The 21148-nt window shown below is 52.8% G+C and overlaps 1 protein-coding gene across 34 annotated transcripts in view; it reads right to left on the reverse strand.

Annotated features, from left to right (window-relative positions):
• The window catches only part of DYSF (dysferlin), a 232292-nt gene that overhangs the window by 122146 nt on the left and 88998 nt on the right, over window positions 1-21148 (reverse strand). For 21 of the 34 annotated variants that reach the window (XM_028832406.2, XM_028832400.2, XM_077959423.1 and 18 more), the window contains 7 exons: window positions 13788-13829; window positions 12016-12131; window positions 11451-11564; window positions 9961-10138; window positions 9227-9351; window positions 7073-7179; window positions 1415-1607 (listed from right to left, as the gene is read on the reverse strand). In XM_028832406.2, the coding sequence (XP_028688239.2) occupies window positions 1415-1607; window positions 7073-7179; window positions 9227-9351; window positions 9961-10138; window positions 11451-11564; window positions 12016-12131; window positions 13788-13829 (875 nt within the window). The remainder of the gene's footprint in view (window positions 1-1414; window positions 1608-7072; window positions 7180-9226; window positions 9352-9960; window positions 10139-11450; window positions 11565-12015; window positions 12132-13787; window positions 13830-21148) is intronic. The other 13 variants (XM_028832409.2, XM_028832404.2, XM_028832402.2 and 10 more) reach the window with 1 other exon arrangement.

Genomic DNA, 21148 nt, shown 5'->3' on the forward strand with positions numbered 1-21148 from the left:
CTGCTGAGCTGATGCTCCTGCAGCACAGGTGAAGCATGCCCATGCATCACTTCACTGAACCCCAACAGCGAGCCCAGGAGGCAAGACAGGCAGCCCCATTTGACAGGTGAGGAAATTCAGGCTTCGAAAGCTTAGGAACCAATGCAGGTTTTTCTGACTCCAAATATGCGTTCCTAGCCACTATACCAGGGGTTCTCAATGTGGCGCCCACAGCAGCAGCAGCTTCTGGGAACTTGTTAGAAATGCATATTTTCAGGCTCTGCCCCAGTTCCATGAGGGCCAGGAACTCGAGGGGTGGGCCCTAACCTGCTTTTCACAAGCCCTCCAAGGGATTCTGATGCACATGCAAGTTTGAGAAGGGCTCTCTCCACGGGGCCCTTACAGTAACAGCACTGTTCGAGCTTAACCCCTTCCAGTCATATCACAATTGATGCTTAGAATTCAGGGATCAGTCTGGGCTGAGATTACAGAGAGCAGCCCATGACCAGCCTGAGGGGTTGTTCTGCTGCCACTGTGAGGGGTTGGTCCACAGCTGAGCAACACAGTGTCCGCCAGGGAACCAGCCTGTGCCTATAGGCCCTGCTGACTCCAGGGACCCACATCCCTTCCTGAGCAGCCTCCCTCTCCCCTTCCACAGCTTCCTCCAGTAGCCCCTCTCCTGGCCCTGCCCTTCTCACACTCCTGGGGAGAGCCCCTACCTCCTGCCTGGGAGTCCCACATGAGTCTGGTCAGAGCAGGCAGCAGCGATGTCTGCCCACCACTTGTGAGCAGACCCTTCTCATTCCAGACAAAAATCCCTGACCTGCCTGTTTGCCAGGGAACGGGGTGGGTGCATCTGGCCACACAGACCTCAGGGGGAGGTTCTGCAGGTGGGGAAATAGTTCCCCAAAGACAAACCAGAGCCGGTCCTCTCTGATCAGATACAGCAAAGCTCAGAGTTACTGAAAATGTAGCCTTCTTGCACCTGGGGCTCAGAGGCATCCAGGACAACAGGAAACAGAGGGTCCAGGCAGGGGAGGTTGTTGGCCAGGTGCAGACAGGCACTGGCTGGCAGGAAGAAGGAGTCGGGAACCTGGAGAAGCAGGCCCTGGCACTGAACCTAGAACCAGGCACCTGGATTCTGGTTCCAGCTCTGTCTCTGACATACTTTGGCAAGCAGAGGGCATTTATTAGTTACCTATTGTGTGCCAGGTTCTGTGCCAGGCCCCATAACACCCAGTATCCCATCACACCCTCTCTCTTCCTTCTATAAATTGGTCCATTGAGGTTCAGAGAGGTTAAGTCACCTGCCCAAGGTCACCCAGCAATGGAACCAGGGTGGATAATAATCCAGACATTCCCCTTGAGCCTGCCAGTTCTGATGTTCCAGGCAGCAGGAGAGCAGATGAAGAAAGGTACCCGCAGGCTTAATTACCTCCTCAGCGAGGGCACGCAGACGCAGGAGCCAGTCCTCAGCCTGATCCAGAGCAGCAGGGAGCTCACTGTGGCCAAGCTTCAGGGCCAGGGCAGCCTCCGTGATTTGGCTCAGGTGACGGGTGCGCAGCCGGTACAGGTACTCGTCCAGGTGGGTGGCAGAGGGTATCTCATGGATATCACCCAGAGGCTGGCTGTGACGGACAGACAGATGGAGTGCACCTGATGAGCCCAGGGCTCCCCCAGGTCCAGGCATGCACATGTGTTGGGGTTCTCACAGCAGGCCCCACCCCCTCCGCCTGCCTGCTGGGTGCCTTCTCCAGCTGGCTCCACAAGCACAGCCATCTCTGTGTGATGTGCTCCATCCTCACCTCCTCCAGGAAGCCTTCCTCACCCATGTCAGCCTACATGCCTCCTGATGTGGAGTCCCCAGCCCCCGATTCCAGGACTGCCAGTTTGGAATCTGTCCTCAACTCCAGTCCGGTGAGTTCTTTTGCACATATGTTCCCCTCTGCCCCACTGACTACAGGCTCTCAGAGGGCCCAGGGGGTCCCGCTCCTGCCCCCTGGATCCTCCTAGAGTAGAGGCCCCAGCGCTGAGTGCCTGCACTGAAACAAGCCCGCTCTGTGCTGTGTGTCCGCATTCTTCAAGGAAGAAATTTAGAAACCCCTGAAAAGCCACTGCAGGCACTGCGGGGAGGCCAGCAGCTCAGATGTATCCACCTGAGGTGGGGTGGGGAGCCACGACAGAACCCTTCCCAGAACCCTCTGTTTTGGGAAGCCTTTGGAGAGCAGGTGGGGGGTACATGCAATGCCAGAAACACAGCCCTGAGCCCTGAGAGGTAGGAAGTCAGGTTTAAGCTCAATCCTGTTTAGAGGCAAAGAACTCTGACCTCCCCCATCCCACAGAGGCACCCTAAAAGTCCTTCATATGGCTCCTCCTCGCCATTCCAAGCCCAGGGGTCGGTACCCACACAAGCGCCATGCAGAAATGCGGCCGGGCGGTCTGTGCACTCTCTAACCAAGCAGGACCCCGCTCCATTTTCCCTGATTGAGGGTATGGGGGCTGCCCTGCCCCCACCCCACCCCACCCCCTTGACTCCCAAACAGGACATTAGTCAAACCCGCTCCACCAGGTCTGCTCCCACCACTTGCAACCCCCCCACCTCCCCTCCCCGCAGCGTCTGACTCCCGGCTCCCGGCTGATTTATTTTTCTGCCAATTTCCCCGAGCTATGCAGAACCAATTACCGCCGGAGCGCAGCGGCACCGCCGCCGCCAGATACACCACTCTGGCAGGCCCTCGGCGCACTACATTTTTCCTGTTATTTTTTTTAATTGAATTTTTAGGGTGGGGGGAGCAGTACGCAAACTCCATCTCGGGAAACTTAAGCCCCGGGGCCTGTCTCAGGTCACGTACTGCACACCCTGTAGTAATATAATATTTACTGCCCCGAGGGTGCCGCGGATGGGCTGCCCCAGGCCGCTCCTCAGCGGTGGAGCGGCATGCTCCATGGGTAGCGGGGCGGGGGTGGGGGAGCCTGGGCCGGAGCCCTGGGCTGGGGCCTGCCTGGGAACCAGGCCTGAGTGGGCCTGAGGGCGGGGGCAGGCGGGTCTGGAGAGGGATAGAGAGAGCCGAGCCAACCAGGGTGATTTATGCGCCCAGCCTGGGTCGGGAGTCGGGAGGGGCTGCAGTACAGACCACCAAAGGGAGATTTTCATGGAGGCTACAGCCCAGCCAAGACTCCCCAAGAAACATTTAGGACCTGTGAGTGCCACTAACAAGCTGTCTCCGTGCTGTCTCGGCTCTTTCCCTCCTCAGGAAAGCCCAAGGCAGGGGGTACGGAAAGAAGGGGAGACCAGGAAGAGGAAGCTGATGGCGCTCCACCCAGCCCTAAGCAAAGCCAGGGGCCCCGCCAACGCCGGCTGACTTGGAAATTGCAGGTAGGCCCAGCACAGGGCTCAGCAGGCTGACAGTAGAGTGGGCTGGGCTGCTCCCAAGGTCCCTGCTTGCCTCTGCGGGGCCAGGTGGATACCTGTACCCTGGGCAGTGTCCAGCCTGAAAGATGAACTGGCCTCGGGGCATTCATTTCACTCCTTGTGAGCAACAGCTCTCCCCTGGGCCTGGGCTGGATGCTGCATCCAGAGATGAGACCTGGCCCTGCTCTCAGGGGGCCCACAGAAGAAAGATGCAAACAGATCCCTGCCTGAGCAGCCTCAGAGTCAGGAGCCCTTCCTGGAGGAAGCGGCTTTGAGCTGCACCTGGCAGGGCCAGCAGGAGTTAGTAAGGCCCAAAAGAGCGGGAAGGGCATCCTGGCTGATGGAGCAGCATGTGCACAAGTGCAAAGACACAGAGGCAAGGGGGAGCCTGTAGGGGTGGGGGACGCTGAGGGCCAGACAAACCAATGCAGAGCTTCAGAAGTACAGGGGCTCCATGAGGCAGGTGGTGGGGACAGAAAGGCCTGTCCACCAGGATGAGAGCAGGGGCTTTTCCTGGATGCAGTGGCAGCCACTACAGGGCTGACGTGGAGGCAGGCGTGACACAGCTTGAAGACGATGGGGATACTAAAGGAGGGATGGGAGAGGAAGGAAGGAGGAAGGACATGGGTGAGGAGAGCCACCAGGGCTGGGGCAGAGGAAAGAGGAGGCGAGCAGTCAGAGCTGGCTCAGGTTTCCAGCGTGGGTTCTGGGGAGCCAGGAAAAGAGTGCCGGGAGGTGATGAAACCTGTCTGCAACACGTGTAGCCCCAGACGCAGCACTGAGGTGCTGGTGGGACATCCACGTGGACATGTCCAGCACGTTGTGTTCATAGGTGTAGAGATCAGAGGAGAGGGCTGGGCTGGAGGAACAGAGTGGACACCACCGGCCCTGGGGAAGGGGGAGGCTCCCGGAAGATGAGCCGGGAAAAGGCCTGAGATGGAATGAGGAACACCGATGCTGGAGAAGTGGGCCAGGCTGGCTGGAGAAAGGGTGAGCTGCTGTGGTCAGCTGTGGGCCTGAGTTCGCTCAAGGCCCCCATGCCCAGCTGCTCTGCACGTCGGCTGTGATGGTGCTCAGCATCACACAGGATGCTCCCACACAGGAGAGGGGGTGGAGGAAGCCCTCTTGCTGAGGTGCGGGGCACTAGTGGCCTCAGGTGGAGCTGAGCGAACTGCTCCTGCTGCCTGGAATTCCTCTCCTAGACAGCCATTATGCATTCCCAAGAGGACGGGAACCCAGCTCTCCTCCCAAGCTCCTGAGCTGGAACAAGCATCCCTGCTGGGAGGCCCAGCCACTCGTCCAACCCCGGGAGAGTGACTCAAAGGGGCCAGAAGTGTTTTTAGGCAGATCCTCCAAGAGCAGAGCCCTGCAGAGGTCACTGAGGGCAGCCAAGGACTCAGGGCCCACGGGTCTCAGATGTCCCAGGCCCCTCAGACCTGCCAAGCTGCAAACAACACGGGGGTCATGTGCAGGGCCACAGGTAGAACCCAGAATCCTGGCCCACCCACCTCACCCAAAGTGGTGCCAACGTGGCACCATGAGTCATCCTGCAGGTGGGGCCTGGGGCCCTGGGGATGCCCTGGGGAACTCACCCAGTGGCTGCGGCCACCCCAGGCTGACCGTGCCCGTATGCGCCCCTCCAACCCCATTCTGTCCTCCCACCTCCAGACCACAGGCCAGCTTCCTCACAGATGCCTCAACACAGCCTGTCCCGAATGCCTCACCTCCCCCTCAACTGGCTCCTCCTCCTGCTGACCCTCTCAGAGCACGGCCCCCATGCCCACCTAGCCACCCTGGCCAGGACCAGGGGATCATTCTGAACCTTCCTGTGGCTGCCACATTCACCCCATCAAGTTCTGTCCATTACAGAGCAGCACTGCAAGGAGGTTCTGCCACTCACTAGGTGTGTGAATCTGGGCAAGTTAATCAGCCTTCCTCCCTGTGCCTCAGTTTCCTATCTGTAAAACAAGGGTCATTTACTTTTTTTTTTTTTTTGAGACAGAGTCTTGCTCTGTCACCCAGTCTGGAGTGTAGGGGCATGATCTCAGCTCACTGCAACATCCACCTCCTGGGTTCAAGCAATTCTCCTGCCTCAGTCTCCCAAGTAGCTGGGATTACAGGCACCCGCCACCACACATGGCTAATTTTTGTATTTTTAGTAGAGATGGGGCCAGGCTGGTCTTGAACTCTTGACCTCAAGTGATCTGTCCACCTCAGTCTCCCAAAGTGCTGGGATTACAGCTGTGAGCCTCCACACCCAGCCTACTTTCTACTTCATAAGATTTCATGGTTGGTTAATAGCAGAGACCCTCAGGGCCACCCAATTGGGCAACAGCCTCTCCTGCCACCTCCCCCACCCAGGAGGCAGCAGGCATTTCAGGCTTCTGTGCTTTTGCCTTGGCAGTCCCCTCTCCAAAGGCTAACTCCTGCTCCTCCCTCAAAGTCCACCACAGGCATCCCCTTCTCCAGGAAGCTTCCCTGAATTCAGTTAGTGGGAATGAGATGCACCTGCTTGGAGCTCCTACAGTGCACACCTCTAACTTCCTAACAGACTTTACCTCCTCTGCCCATTTTTTGCATCCAACCATCCCTGGAGGGCTGAAGTTGTACCTTTGTCAGTATGCTCTGGGTGTCTGGCACTGAGCCTGCCAGGCTTCAGGAAGGTTGGGGGAAATGGGTGAATGGCCTGTCTGGAATTCCACCGCTGGGCCGGGAGCATTTCTCTGGGGGTAATATTTTGATAAAGATATACTTCCTAACTGAACCATAAAAGATAGAAGGGATGCTACATCAGTGGCCATGGTTATCAGTTCTCTGATGCGTTCAGCAGGGCTGTACGGCCATGCTGAGGGAGGGGTGATGAGGCGTATAGGGGGCATAGAATACATTTGTGTATATTCACACATTTGCATATATTAACCCCGTGGAGAGCAGAGGGGTGACTATTTAAGTCCATTTAACAGCTGAGAAAACTAAAGTCCAGAGAAGAGAAGCTTCCCAAAGTCACAAAGTCAGATAAAGAGACCAGGAGCTAAGTCTCCCGACATTTCTTCTTCTGAGCAATAATTATGCTACCACTTATTAAATCTTTCCCAAGGGCCGGGCACTTTGTTTAGAAGATATTATAAAGTAGTTATTCTTCATGCCAGGTTGAAGTTGAGAAAACCAAGGGTCAGAACCCACGGGTGGCCCCCAAAAACCACATGGCAGTGGAGGAGATGTGAGATGCACCCCTCTGCTGGGCCTCCACACCCCGGGCCTTCTTTTCCTGAAGTCGACAATCAGCCGTGTCAATAGAAGGCTAAACAGAAACCATGATCCCCGACATGGCCTTGAGGGAATGAGGGGCGCCGTCACCCCACCCCCCAGCCAGCTCCTCCTGGAGATTCCATCAGGGAAATAAGAGGTCAGGGATCAGAGACACAATGCCCCCCATTCAGGTGAGCCGGCCGCCGGGCCCGCAGCTGCCGCTGCTGCAGGGAGATTTATGACCTGCTCTCAATGTCACCTTTTCAACTCCTGCGCTGGCTCCACCACCTTTGGACTCAACACGGGCTGGACTGCTGGCCAAGCGTGGCTGGGAGACGTGCCATTGCTCACCGCCACACACGAGCACTCCCAGCGAAACAGGCCCAGTTGAGCCAGGAGAGGAGGGCACCAGGGGCGCCAGGTCCCCCCTACCTGCAGCCTGCGATGAGCTCATCCATCATCTGAGCCACCAGTGAGTCTACGTCCTCCGTGGAGCACTGCGCCTTCAGGGCCAGGTGGACCTGCTCCAGGCCAGCTTCCTGTGGAAGGGGCAGGCAAGGGTCAGGTGTGTCACCACAGGGCAGAGGGTGCACGCTGGACCCAGCCCCTAGGCCCTGTCACTGCTACTGAACCAAAAAGGAGTGAACAGTTAGAGCAAAGAAGGCAGAGCCCAGGCCCAACAAACCAGGTTCTATCCTGACTCAAGAACCTTCCAAGGCTGCCCGTACCCAAATACATCCAAAGTCTCGTACCTGGAACTCCAGCCTCACATGTAGTCACAAGGAGCTCGGGGGCGGGGGCGGGGGTTCTGCAGACTTGGAAAGAACTTGATGGCTTCTGATTCCTCCCTGCCACCCTCAAAGCAGGCCTGGCTTCCCACAGGTGAGTGGCCCTCTCCGAGCCTGCTCTGGTTCCCCACCTGGAACCCTCTCTCCTTTCCAGATTCTACCACCCGATGAGGCTTAGACGAAGAGCACCCTCTTCCCAGGAGCAGTCCCGCCACCTCTAATCACAGGAACCTCCTTCCTCAAACTCCCGTGGCTGCTCATTCCCTGTGCTGCCTCCCAGGGAAACAGGCCCTTACCAAGCTTTTCTCCAGCCCTCTCCATGGGGCCTCAGCCCTGAGCTGAGAGGCCAAGGACTGTCCCTCAGCCCCCCACACGCCCCTCCCCACCCACCGGCCTTCCTGAGCAAGGACGTGTACTCGGGATTTGGACTACCGGTCTCATAGAACTGGAAAGAACATGGTCCCTGCCCTCTTGGAGTCTGGAGTCTTGCTGTGAGCCAGTGATTGGCCCAGAAGGCAGAGTCTAGAGCTGTATGGCATCAACTCCACGTTCTCCCCATCTCAGCACTCGCTGGTCTCCTCTTTCCCCTAGAACTGCCAGTCTCTGGGAAGGTGGGGCCACCATGGCCTCCTTCCCTTCTCTGTCCACCTTTCCTTCAAGCCATGCTCACCTCCCCACCCACAGATATGCCCAGGCCTCTCCAGCCCCGCTTCCCTCCACCTGCTGATCCCAGCATGCTCCTGCAGTGGAGCCTGCACCTGTCTCCTGCATTTTCCCACCAGCTGTCCCCATCCACACCACAGAAACCCCTAGAGCCACTGCCAGGACCATCAGCTTCCCACTCAACCTCCTCACCTCCCTTGGCCTCTACACCTCTGCCCACCTGTGATTCTCCTCCATTCTGGCCAAGTGCCAGGACTGCAGCATCCAGCATCTGTAGGGGCCTCCCCAGATGTCCCCTCCTCACCCCCAAAACAGAACCTGACCTCATATGCTCTGCTCTTCTCCCCAGCTTCCCAATTCCCCAGCCACCTGAGTTCCTCCTTATAGCCCTTCCTCAGCCCCAAATCCAGTTGGCCACCAAGGCCTTGTAGCTCAAGTCCTGCAATTTCCACCCCCGCCCGAGGCCATCTCCTTCCCAGGGCTTGGTCACCCTCCCTCAGGCTCCTGCAATGGTGGCCTAGCTGGGTTCCCACCCCCCATCTGCTTGCACTGGACACAGCCCCCTCGCTGGCCTGTGATGCCTTCCTGATGCTCCTTGGCCACCCTCCCTGCTCTGAGCCCAACATCTCTCTGCCCCTGGAGTGTCACCTGTACCTAAGTTTAGAAAGCCCTGTATGAGAGGCACAAGTGAGCCTATGCCCTCCTTTAATAAACTGACTCCCTGAAGACAGAGCCAGCTCCTTGCTCACCTCTGGCCTCTAGCTTCTGGCTAGAAGTTTCTAGCATAAGCCCTTGCGTGCATTAAGAGTCCGAAGGCCTGTAATGAGTAAGTGAGCGAGAGCAAGGCCGTGCCCTGCTGCATGACATAGGTTTTCTTTCTGCTCCCTTGCCCTGGGTCCCACTGCACACTGGAGCTGCCTCAGGTTGCTCGCATCCCCTTTCTCCTCTTCCAAGCGTACAGGACAGGACCACAAGCCTGGTACTGCCAAGACACCGAGGACACCAACCACGAAGGTTAGTAGGCACAGCCATGTGTCAGTGTGTGCACCAGTGGATGGTGGTCTGAGACGCCCCGTGCAGCGGGGTAGCAGGTGCATGCACAGGCGTGTGCAGCTTTGGGCACGTTTTCACTCACCAGCCGGTCAGCAATCCCAAGCAGCTGGTTCTGAGTCTCGATTCTATGGCTGATGTCCTCCCAGTAGGATGACAGCACCACCACAGGTTTCACGTTGCCCCAGGGTAGGTAGTAGTAGTGGCACCCTGGAATGGAGAGACAGGCCTGAGCACTGTGCCAGGAGCGGAGGGCGGGTGGGATGGGGTGCTAAGAGTGCCAGCCTCCTGGGCACTCCAGGGCTAGGACTGGCAGAGCTGGGAAGGGGACCACACGTGGGAGAGAGACAGGCACCTGCTCACCCTTCCCCTCGAAGAACTCTCTTGGACACACGTGGAGTGACCCGTGTTGCCCAGTGTCCGAAAGAGGTGCCTGAGCTCTCTGTGTGAGTTGAGCAGACAGCTGCAGCTCTCATTAGGGCTCCAGGGCATGTCAAAACTGAGGAGTTGTTACAGCTGCCCTGGGAAACCCAAGGCCACACTCCCTAAAATGTCCAAACCAAGGCCGGCAGACTCCTTGAAATGAGCAGGATGGATCGGGGTCAATGCTGACCACAGCTGGTCCCAGGAGCTGCATCTGTGGGCACTAGTAGCAGGGCCCCTCGCCTGGAGGAGAGCAAGGGGACAGCTGGAACAGGTTGGCCAGGGCCAGGGTCTTTGAATAGCCTCCAGCAGCTTTCCGTGGGAGGCAGGATTTAAGGTGTGGCCCCCTGCTCTATGATCCTGTGATCGGGGTCCCAGCCAGGAGCACTGCCTCACCGTCAAAGACTGCACGGCTATACTGAGTGGTGGAGGCCAGCGGCAGGCAGGTCATGTCGAACTTGTTCCCATAGTTCCCGATGCTGACCTCAAACTGGATGGCGTCATCCACATCCTGCAGCATGGTGGCCGAGTAGAAGGCCGCAAACAGGGAGTACTTGCGCCTCCTAAGGTACTTCTGTGAGCAGAGAGTGGGCCAGAGGGTCACAGGAGAAGCAAAGAAAGGCACCCGGGCTAGGGAGGGGACATGTATCTGGCAGGCCCTGGCCATAGCCGGCACCCAATAGCTCCTGGCTGGACTGACGGGTGGCAAGTAGCCCAAGAAAGAAACAGCATCCAGATTTCATTGCTAACTGAACAAGCTCATTCCAGATCTGCGTGCGTCTGGCCATGTTTCCCTAATAAAAGCTGCTCCTCCAAGGTCAAGCTGCCCCTAATCCAAACCAGCAGCGATGGTACCACCACATCAGCTGAGTGGGGTCTCCCACTGGGCCCACAGGGGCAACCTGGAACTTCTCTGCCATTCAGAGGGGCTAAAGGCTCTAAGCCACCAGGCGCCTGCCCAGAGCTCCTGCCCCATGCCACTCAGGGTCTCCCCCTCAGCAGCCAGCTCTGCAGGACACACGGACTGCCACTGTCATGTGCCTGGGATGAAAGGGTCTCTTTGTCCCCTCCAGGCGCTGAGCATAGGGCGGGGACAGGGCAGGAACTCAATCCTATGATTGAGAGAAGAGGGGTCAGACAATTGGGTATTAGGTGAATGTAAACAGTAGCAACAGCTAGCACTTAGTAAGTGCTTACTGCATATGTGTATTAATTTCCTTAATTCTCACAACCATCTTATAAATATATTATTACAAGCTATATAATACAACTTTAAGTATAATATATCCCCACATTCCAGATAGGGAAACTGATGGAGCCTGTAAGTGCTGCAGCCAGAATTCAAACCAGAGCCATCTGACCACTGTGTCTAACAGCTTAAATCACCACACAGACTCTGCACAGCTGCCTCCTGGACACAAGGCCAAGCTCCACCATTTGTTGCTCTGATATATCTGAGCCTGTTTCCTCATCTGTAAAATGGGGATAATAATAATAACAGCAGCCACCTCATGGTGTTGGGAGGAGTCAATAACAGCAGAGGTGTCAGCAGCACAGTGCCTGATACATGTTCAGTGCTTATTTGACTTAATAGTTATCCTTACGTTATTATTATAAAATCACATCTCATTTTGCATCAAACTCTAGACTTTTGAAATATTTTCATTTATCTTCTCTGAGCGTCTGATCATCCCTCCAGGGAGGCAGGGGCAAGTGTTAATTTATTCCCACTTTACAGCTGAGACCTGAGGCCCAGAGAGGTAAAGGCACTATGCATGTAGGCAGAGCTGAGTCCTCCCTCTGCCATGATACCTCAAGGCCAGTCCAGTGTGGCCATCCCTTCCCCGCCCCGACACCCAGCTCCCACCAAGAGCCATGCCCCTCACCTCCACCCGGAGGATGTCATCCGCAGGAAGGTCCTCCACCTTCTGCTCACTGTGCTCCACCAGCTTGGTCTCCAGGGAAAGCAGAAGCCGGCCACGATAAGCCACACCTTCCCCCTGCCAGGGAGGTCAGGTCACCAGGAGCAGGGGAGACAGAGGGAAGGAGGGGAAGGAAAGGGGCACCCTCTGGCCCTGAGGTAGCTCATCTCCCAGGCACCCAGGAGGTCCCTGAGCCAACCTCATCTCTCTGCAGATGAGGAAGCATGGCCCAGAGAGTTCAGGGGATATGACAAGCCACCCAGACGGACAGTGCCAGATGCCAACCCAGAACAAAAGATGAAGAAAGAGAGACAGGGTCTGGGTCCTTCAGGGCGGGGAACATGGAAGGATCAGACTGGCACTCGGGAAAGGCAGCGTCAAGGGGCAGAAGGAGAATTCCCTGAGTGGGTGGCTGCCTGGTTGTGGGCCCCCAGGTAGGGTTGGAAGACTCTGCATACAGGCCTGGGCTCCTGAGGGACCTGGGCATCTGGCATCCTGCCCTTGCTAAGCAGGGCTCCAGCCGGCTCACCTTGCCTGTGTTGAGCTCTGCGTAGGGGTCCAGGAAGCCCGTGAACTCTCTGGGACTGCCATAGAGGTTGATGTAGCAGGGCCCAAAAGTGGGGAGGAAGCCCAGGTGGTCATCCACTGGGAGACACAAGTGGCAATCAGAGGGATCGGCCCAGTGGGGCTTCCCAATGCTCAACCCAGCCACCTTCCAGCCTGAGCCCACCCCTGACCCTCAGTTCCCCCCACATGCACCCGATGCAGCTCCTGTCAGTGTATAAAGACGAACGCCACGAGCGATAGCTCTCGTGCCCTCCCCTAAGTCTCTTTACTCCTCACCATCATGCTGAGATGCAATCATATTTTTATTATTTTTATTAGTCTCATTTTATAGATGAGGAAACTGAGGCTCAGAGATGCAAAGAAACACATGACTACAAGGTGGCAGGGCCCAGAATGGTGTCACCTCAAAGCCCATGCACTCAGCCAGCACACAAAGTTGGGGTTCAAGGCCCTCTACTGCTTGTGCCCCTCCCCAGCCCCACCCCATCAAGTCCTGCATCTGCTCTCCATCCTACGCTTCTATAGGCACTGTAGGCCCTGCAGCCAGTGGGGAGGACCTAAGAGGTCCCAGAGCCCGGTAACAAGAGAAACCATCTCCCAGGAGGCCAGGGATGGAGCCCAGCTAGACGTTCCTCCTCCCTAGGGCAGCCGCCAGGCACATACCCCCTGCCCTAATGGGCTTGCCTCATCCCAGAATCTCCTCCACACACACACACACATTGTGCAAAGAACATTTTTTAACAGAGCAGGTCAGAGCAGAGAGAATTACACTCCTGAAGAGGGGAAATCTCTCCACATCCTTTCCATCCTTTTTTGGAGGCTCTCTTTTGCTAACATCATTTTCCAGCTCACAACTGAGTTTCCCAATGGGACTTTACTGGCCATACCCTGAAAACCCTAAAATGCCACACTGTCCCTTTCAGAGGAACGGGGAAGAGGTTGTTTCCAAAATACCAAAAGTGGAAAGCAGGGCCAGAGACGGGAACCCTCTGGAACGACCCAATCAGTCCACACAAGAATGAGCCAAAGTAGGCACAAAACAAATGGCCTCAGCAGAGAAGTGTTTGAGCCAGACCTAAGGTCATGCACTGCGAGTCCAGCCCCTGCCGAGACCCTAGGGATGAGGGAGGAGCCAGGACAGGGAGGGACCAGAAGGCTGGAGCCTCACCTCCCTTCTCAGCCAGGGGCCACCCCACCTCCTTCAACACCTTCCCTCTCCTAGACCCCAGCACAGACAGGGCACTGGCCTTCAGGACAGGTGAGAGGCCCAGGTAGATGGGCTAACAGGAGCATTACTAATTATTTGCGTTAATCATCTCAATTATGATTTACCTTGAGGATTTCAACTCCAAGAGTTTTTAACTCCTCTTGGCCTCCTCCTGGCCCCTGAAACACCTCACACTCCCCTTGCCCCACTCCAGACCCCCATGCCTGCCCCTACCCCTCACTACCAGACAGAGGGGTCTAACTGGAGCATCGGCCCAAGCCTATCCCATTTAGGAAGGGTTGGGGAAAATGGGAGGAAATTGGCCCTTAAAGCATTCCAGACGATTTACATGCTCTACAGAGGCTGAGAGGCGACAGCAAATGTAAGTCCAGAGACTTACATTTGTGGGGGAACCTCAGTCCCACCTCAGGCAAATCAAAAACCCCCATGCCTCCAGCACCCTCGCCCCTCTAACCGAAACCCAAGGCCCCGCTCCCCTGGTTGTCCCCAAGGTGACAGCAACGTACGGTCTGAGGCTTTCGAAGGCTTGACGGCACCTGCAGTCTCCTCTGAAGCGTAAAGAAATGGAAAAGGGGTTAGGGTGGGCATGGCTGGGAGAAGTACTGGTTACATGAACAGGCTGTGGATGGAGAGCTGGCAGACAGACAGATGGAAAGACAGCTCCAGGCTGTGAAACAGATGCAGCCCGAGGCCCCACCCTCTGCCCAGCTGTAAATTTATCATAAACTAAATCATCACGGCCCCTCCAGACGCAGCCCCCAACACCCCATGAGCCCTAGGGGTCCCACTTGGCCCGCCCATCACTCTGTGTGTTCCGTTTGCCGGACCCGAAATTTGATTCAATACACTCAAGGAATAATTCAGAAAAGAAAATGTGCTTTTCCATATGATAGCCAGATAAGTGAGGGGAACAAAGTACAGACACAACGGAAGGGTGGGGAGACACAAAAGGGCCAGAGCTAGGAAGCGAGGCACTCCCCACACTCCAAGCCCACAGGCAGGTCGCACTTGGAACCAGGCGCGCTGAGCAGGGACATTTCAAGGCACAACATCTCCACCTAGTGGCCGTGTCCAGAATCACCCCTGAAGGCTCCACGTTGCATGTTCACAACAGCAGGCACTGGCATCTAGCTTCTGACACAGGCCGCTTCCAGGGAAGCACAGAGCCAGACGCTGTCCACAAGCTGAACACGCTACACACTTGGGTGTGCCCCTAAATGTTGGTAAGGAATGTCTAGAAATAAGAAAAGCAAGGAAGGAAATGCTCTGGCACACATATGGACTCTGAATCTGTCCCTCACTGCTAGGCAGGTACACAATGCCGCCAAGGAAGCGGACACCCCTAGGTCTTCCTCCACTGTCCTCTCTGATTTCTGCCTCTTCCCAAATCTGACCTTCCCATTCTCCTTCTGCAACAGCAAAGTGTGACGCAGTCTGAGGTCACGTGCCCACCTGGGACGTGGTTGGTGAACTTGCTGATTACTTCCCTTCCTCGTTTACCTTTACCTGTTGCTGTCCTCCAGGAAACACTTCTTTTCCCCTAGCCCTGTGACTGCAGTCAGAAGTCAAGGGTTGAGGAAAACTTTGTGAAGGAAGAGTGCACAAAGACACAGAGAGAAAGAGTGGAGAAGAGAGAAGGCAGCATGGCCGTCCGGAGTGAGGACAGGGCAGAGGCAGCAAGGAGGGCCCGGCCCAGCCCCTCGGCCCTCCTCAGCCAGGCCTCAGCTACAAACATCAGCCGGCAGACACCAGGGCTGCATAAATCATAATTCATGGCCACCTTCATCTCCAAAGCAAGAGGTTTCCTTCCATGGGCAAGCCAGGGCTTTGCTCGTGGGGAGATTTCTGCAACAGCGAGAGGGCCAACACAGGCACAGCTGCAGGCCCAAGGAGAGCAGTGGCCAGGGACCACCGGAAGGAAACAGATCCCATTTTAAGCTCCTTCTAAATGATTACTAACAGGCCTGGCCTGTTATCTTGGGCTAATGAGGCCAAGGTCACAGTTCCAACCCCCATGTGCTTCTTACAGAGGCAAAGTTGGCTTCCCACCCAGACTGATTTTGAATTCTGGCTGCAGACTGGTGCCCAGCCCAGATGCAGAAGTCCCCCTAATCCCATCGGCCATCTGACCAACACATGCCTCTGGTGGCTCAGAGGACCAAGTGGGTAACTGCAGAGCAGCCTGCCTCCCAACCACACCTTTTCATTAATTCACTCTTTCTTTCTTTTCTTTTCTTTTCTTTCTTTCTTTCTTTCTTTCTTTCTTTCTTTCTTTCTTTTTATTTATTTAGACAGTGTCTCACTCTTGTCACCCAGGCTGGAGCACAGCGGCATGATCTCGGCTCACTGCAACCTCCACCTCCCAGGTTCAAGTGATTCTCCTGCCTCAGCCTCCCAAGTAGCTAGGATTACAGGCGCCCACCGCCATGCTGGGCTATTTTTTGTATTTTTAGTAGAGATGGGGTTTCACTATGTTGACCAGGCTGGTCTCGAACTCCTGAACTCAGGTGATCCACCCACCTCGGCCTCCCAAAGTGCTGGGATTACAGGTGTGAGTCACTGCACCCAACCTAATTCACACATTCTTTCATTCATTTGTTCATTCAGCAAACCTAACCAGGTGCAGGAGGAGGCACTGGGAATATGCAATAAGACACGGCCCTGCTGATGTCTTAGGTCAATGACTCCTGACTTGGGGGCGGATCACAGTCTCTGGGTGTGAAGGCCCATCCTGGGCTCTCGCCCCTGTGTCTGCAGACAGTTCAAGGGCACAGTGACTAGTGAAGCCACCCAAGACAAGGCCTCTATTTCGTCCACATCACCCTTCTGCCAAAACACAAGTATTTTATTGTGTTTTCCCTCAGTCCAGAGAGCTGGGGCTATGGAAGTCCAAAACACAGATGAATGCTCCCAGTTCTGTGACCCGAGCAACAAAGCTCAGCTGCCTCACCTGGGGGAAGCTGAAGGAGATAGAGAGCAGGACCTCCTAGCCCAGTGAGCCACAAGTCCCAGCCCTGCACACAGTCCCTGGGAGGTGCATGAAGAAGCTGAGGCCATCACCTGCAGTCTGCCCCGCCAGCTCCCTCTGCCTCTCGGCACATCCCCAAGCCCACGGCGGCTGGCTGCCTGACTCTCACTTGCGCCCAGCAAGAGGAGAAACTGAAAACTGCTGGGAAATCAGCATCATCTACATTCCAGAGACGAAAGGAGACTAACTTTGGATTTCTTAGCTATGGAAAACACTAAGATACAAGTGCTATTTATGGAGCATGAGTTTCCTATGTATAAAGTTATGAAAGAATCTGTGTACATTTCACAGAGCTCATGTGCCTATTACCTTTCAAAAGACCTGCAGCTTCTAAGGAAAGCACTCTTTTTTAAAGAACAAAATTCTTACTTAATACTTCAGAGCACAGGGTCCAAGGAACACTCTAGTGTGCCCAGGCAAACTTGTGGGCAGAGGTGTTTAAGAGGTTAGTGTTAGGTCTTGTCCTCACTGGAAACAAAAACAAAAACAGAAAAACAAAAACTCCTAGTTGAACCAAATCATCTGGTGAACCCTGAGGCGGGGAAATACAGAGAAAGAACTTGTTTTTACAGTTCAGTTTCATTTGGGCTTTGAGAGCAGTGAGGAAATACAAGTGTTGTCTATCGCCCCAATGGGCTAGAAGCCCACAACGTGGAGAAACAACATAAAAAAGGGCTGGAAGGAAAGTTGGAGCGACGCGTTCCGAGGGGGCTGCGCGCAGGTCAGGGAGGCTTGGCAGGAGCAAGGCAAGGGCCCGACCTCAAGGCCGGAGAGAGGCCCTGGCCCCAGAAAGGGACCCACCTCTGCAGGAACGGGTCGGCAGGGTCCGAGAGTCATCAAAGACAGCTCCAGTTGGATGCACAAGTTTAACTCTTTTACTGCCACTTAGATCTAGCTATTTAACTGCATGTTCAAAACCGGTTAGCTGGTTGCAAGAAGATTCTCATTTATTTCCAGAACCATCGGTGATGGAAGGTGGGCCCAACTTTGAATGCCTTCCGAAGCACGCTGGGTTGCCTGTGACCTGAGCGCCATCTAGTGACCACATAAACATCTTTCTTGCCTTCCCACCAACACACACTTGTGGACACAGAGAAAAGTGAGGGCTCACACAGCATAGAAATGAAGGTAGGTCGGAGGATGCGAACTCTCCGTCAGGGGGCTGGCGACAAGCACGGCTGCAGCCTCGTGAAACACGACTGTCGGAAAACAGTCAGAAATGCCCCACTGTGCCTCCACCAGTGTCTGCCCCTGGAATCAGAGACAGAGACAGTGCCAGCCAGAAAACTGAAGACGAGGTTCCTTCCATACCAAGAGTGCTGACCTGTGAGGTGACCCTCTGACTGCATTACCACCCCCAGATCTCTCTACCTGTTCGGGAAGACAGCCCTTCTCAGAAACTATCTGAACAGCAATAAGTGAAGGGGCGGGGCCACATCCCGGAACACATTGTTCCCCCAGCGAGGAAGGGAGGGGCTGGGGCAGGAAGAGCAGGTTTGCAGTGCCTGCAGGAAGGTCGTTTCTGGGACTAGTCCAAAGTCCCAACAAGGAAATCAGAAGGCAGAGAGCAGCTAGATGTGGAAGCTCAGGGAGGGTGCCTGGGAGTTTACTGTACAATTCTCTACTTTTGCGTGTACTTGAAATTTTCTATAATTAAAAGTTGCCCTTTAAATGTTTCAGAGAACTCAGCAAAACCAGTCTTTTCATTTCTTTCTTGCCACATGGCCTTGGCATATGTCATCACCTCTGCCTGGAACTCTTCCCTACCTGCTCCTCACATGCCGGTGGCTTCCCCTCTGGCAGCCTAAGACACCTCCTCCTAGAAGCCTTCCTTGACTCCATCAGGCAGAAACAGCTCTCCTCTACTCTCTTATTCTCTTTCACCATGCATGTCCTTTTCTTCGAGGGCACTTAACACAACTTATACCCATATATTTATTTGTCTGCTTGTTTGTGGCCTGTCAGAACTCTAAGTTCCCCGACGGTGTGACCAAGAATATTTTGTTGAACCCTCTATGCCCAGCCCCTGACACAAGGCATATGTTCAATAAACATCTCCTAAAAGAATGAAGTGAATGGAAAACAATATCAGGTATATGCCTCTGATAGCTGCCTACATTTACAGAAGGACATGAGGACATCAAGCAGCTAGAAGTCTAAGTTAACAATGTCTTGCTTAAAAACGATGTAATATTTGGAAGGCCAAGGCGGGTGGATCACCTCAGGTCAGAAACTCCTCAGGTCAGGAGTTTGAGACCAGCCTGGCCAACATGGTGAAACCCTGTCTCTACTAAAAATACAAAATATTAGCCGGGTACGGTGGCAGGCACCTGTAATCGTGGCTCCTTGGGAGGCTGAGGCAGGAGAATCGCTTGAACCCGGGAGGCAGAAGTTGCACTGAGCCAAGATCACACCACCACTGCACTCCAGGCTGGGCGAAAAGAGCAAGACTCTTTCTCAAAAAAAAAAAAAAAGGAACATTTTAAAAAATGGTATATCCAGTCTCCTCTCCTAGAGGTCTCCTAGAGATCTAGAATCTGGAGATGATCTCCAACTTCAAGAGCACTGGGTAGAGTCGGCCAGAAACTGGGCATGTTAACCTGTCCTCTAGCTAAAGATCTCAGCAGGTGGATGAACAGAGAAAGACCCACACACCCTATATGTGGGAGATACCAACACTGAACAGATCTTGCGGGAGAGTGAATAAAGCAGGGAGAGGGCAGAGAGCCAACCAGGATATGGAAACTGCATCCGTAAGATTCAGGAAAGCATTCACCTGCATATTGCAGAAAATGATTGGGAATCCTCAGTAGAGTACAAGAAGATGTAGTTTTTGTGGAACAAAGCAGAACTGCCGGCAGAGAACAGACAAGGAGCAAAGAAGTAAAGGAAAATATAAAAGGGGTGACAGGGGAAAAAGAAAGCTTGACAAGAACCTACAAATGCAATAGCCCATTTTAAACCATGTACGAAGCAGTAAAAGGCAGAATTGGTACAGAAAAAAAAATCAGATTAGCAACATAGAAAGCCCATCTTAATGATAAAAACAGCAAATGTTACTTTAGGGTTATTGTGTACCAGACTTTATAAGAACCTTACCTTTATAATCTCATGATTTTTACAACCGCCTCGTGAGGGTTGGGACTTGCAAGAGCCCCATTTTACGGAGACTGGAGCAACTCACTCAGTTACAAAGAAGCAGAGCCAAGAGCATTTGAACCCAAGTTGGCCAGCTGGAGAGCTGGAGCTCTCCCCACTCCCCCACTCTGCCTTCAGCTGTCCATGGCATAATGTCGGAATTCTTAAAAAACAATCCTCCACCCAGATTTAAGAATTCATCATGTCTCAGACAAAATTCAATGGAAAGTGTCCTTTACCAAGAAAGATTAAAATAATTTTCTAAACTATCAGAAAAAAGATAAATTCCTATGAGCAGCATCTAGTCAGGAAAAAAATAGACTAACTATGAAAGAATCAAATTGAACTGCTCTCAGAAAACACACAAAAATAAATTCAAAATAGATCAAATGTTTAAATGTTAAAAAAAATAATAGAATTAAATACAACCTTAGGGTCTGCTGAACCTTAGGGTTTGAGCATGACACAGAAGGCAGAAACCATACTTTCATTATTTAAATGGGAAATTTTTAAAATAAAGACAAGAAGCTAGAAAGTTAAAGAAGGAAACAATAAAATCAGTCTAAAGAGAGTTAAAGAGTGCAAAGATTAAAAGTCCAATAAAGTTTTAAAATAAACTTCTAACCAGCTAATCAAGAAAAAAAAAAAAACTCAAATATGTAACATTAGAAATAAGAAAAAGGAAAACACCACAGGTAGAGAGAATTATTCAATTTATAAAAATTTGCTCTGTGCAACACTATGCAAACAAATTAGACCTCAATGTAATGGATGCTTTTCTAGGAAAATATAAATTATCAAAATTGACCAGAGTAAAAGCAGCAAACTAAAAATAACAATCATCACAGGAGAAATTGAAAAGCTTTTAAAGAGCTATTACTATACCCACTCAAAAAGGGCACCCAGCCCATATGGTTTTATGGGTGAATTATTTCAAACCCTCAAAAGACTGTATTCTTATGTTATATAAACTATTCCAGATGTTAGAGAAGACTTTAAATCTTTACAATTAATTTTACAAAGCCAGCATAACCCAGATATCAAAACCAAAGAAATAATAAGCAGACATACCAGTTGAAGATAACAGAGAAACAGGCCCAAGAACACATTTAGGAATTTAGTAGGTGATAAAGGCAGCATTTTGAAATATAGGGAAAAGATTACTCAAAATACAGTGTTTGTATCACCAAAGAACAATTTTGAAAAAAGTAATGCTAGATCCCCGCCTTATTCCCTAAGGAAAAGACTAACAGATTTGGCTACATAAAAATTTCAAGTTTCTATAGGTCAAAAACTATTAATTGGTAAAATAAAGCCAACAAGAGTTATTTACTACATATATGACAGAGGAAAAGTTAATATCCATATATATACAGAACTCTTACAAAACTATGAGAAAAAGATAAACATTTCTTCATATAGGCCAAGAACATAAATAGGACATTTATAATACAATGAATATAAATTATACAAACATGTTATATATAAATATAAAATAATTATTTAAATATATTCAAATTGAAATCATCAACTTCTCCAGCTATCAATAAAATGAAAATTAAGGCAACAGTGAAATACCATTTTCACCTATCAAATTAACAAAGTTCTTTTTTTAATATTATTTTACCCTGTGTTGGGGAGGGCATAGCAAAATAAGCCTAGGGACATGATAAGCGTATAAAATAGTCCAGTCTTTCTGAA

The sequence above is a fragment of the Macaca mulatta genome, chromosome 13, assembly GCF_049350105.2.
Source record: "Macaca mulatta isolate MMU2019108-1 chromosome 13, T2T-MMU8v2.0, whole genome shotgun sequence".
Lineage (NCBI taxonomy): Eukaryota > Metazoa > Chordata > Mammalia > Primates > Cercopithecidae > Macaca > Macaca mulatta.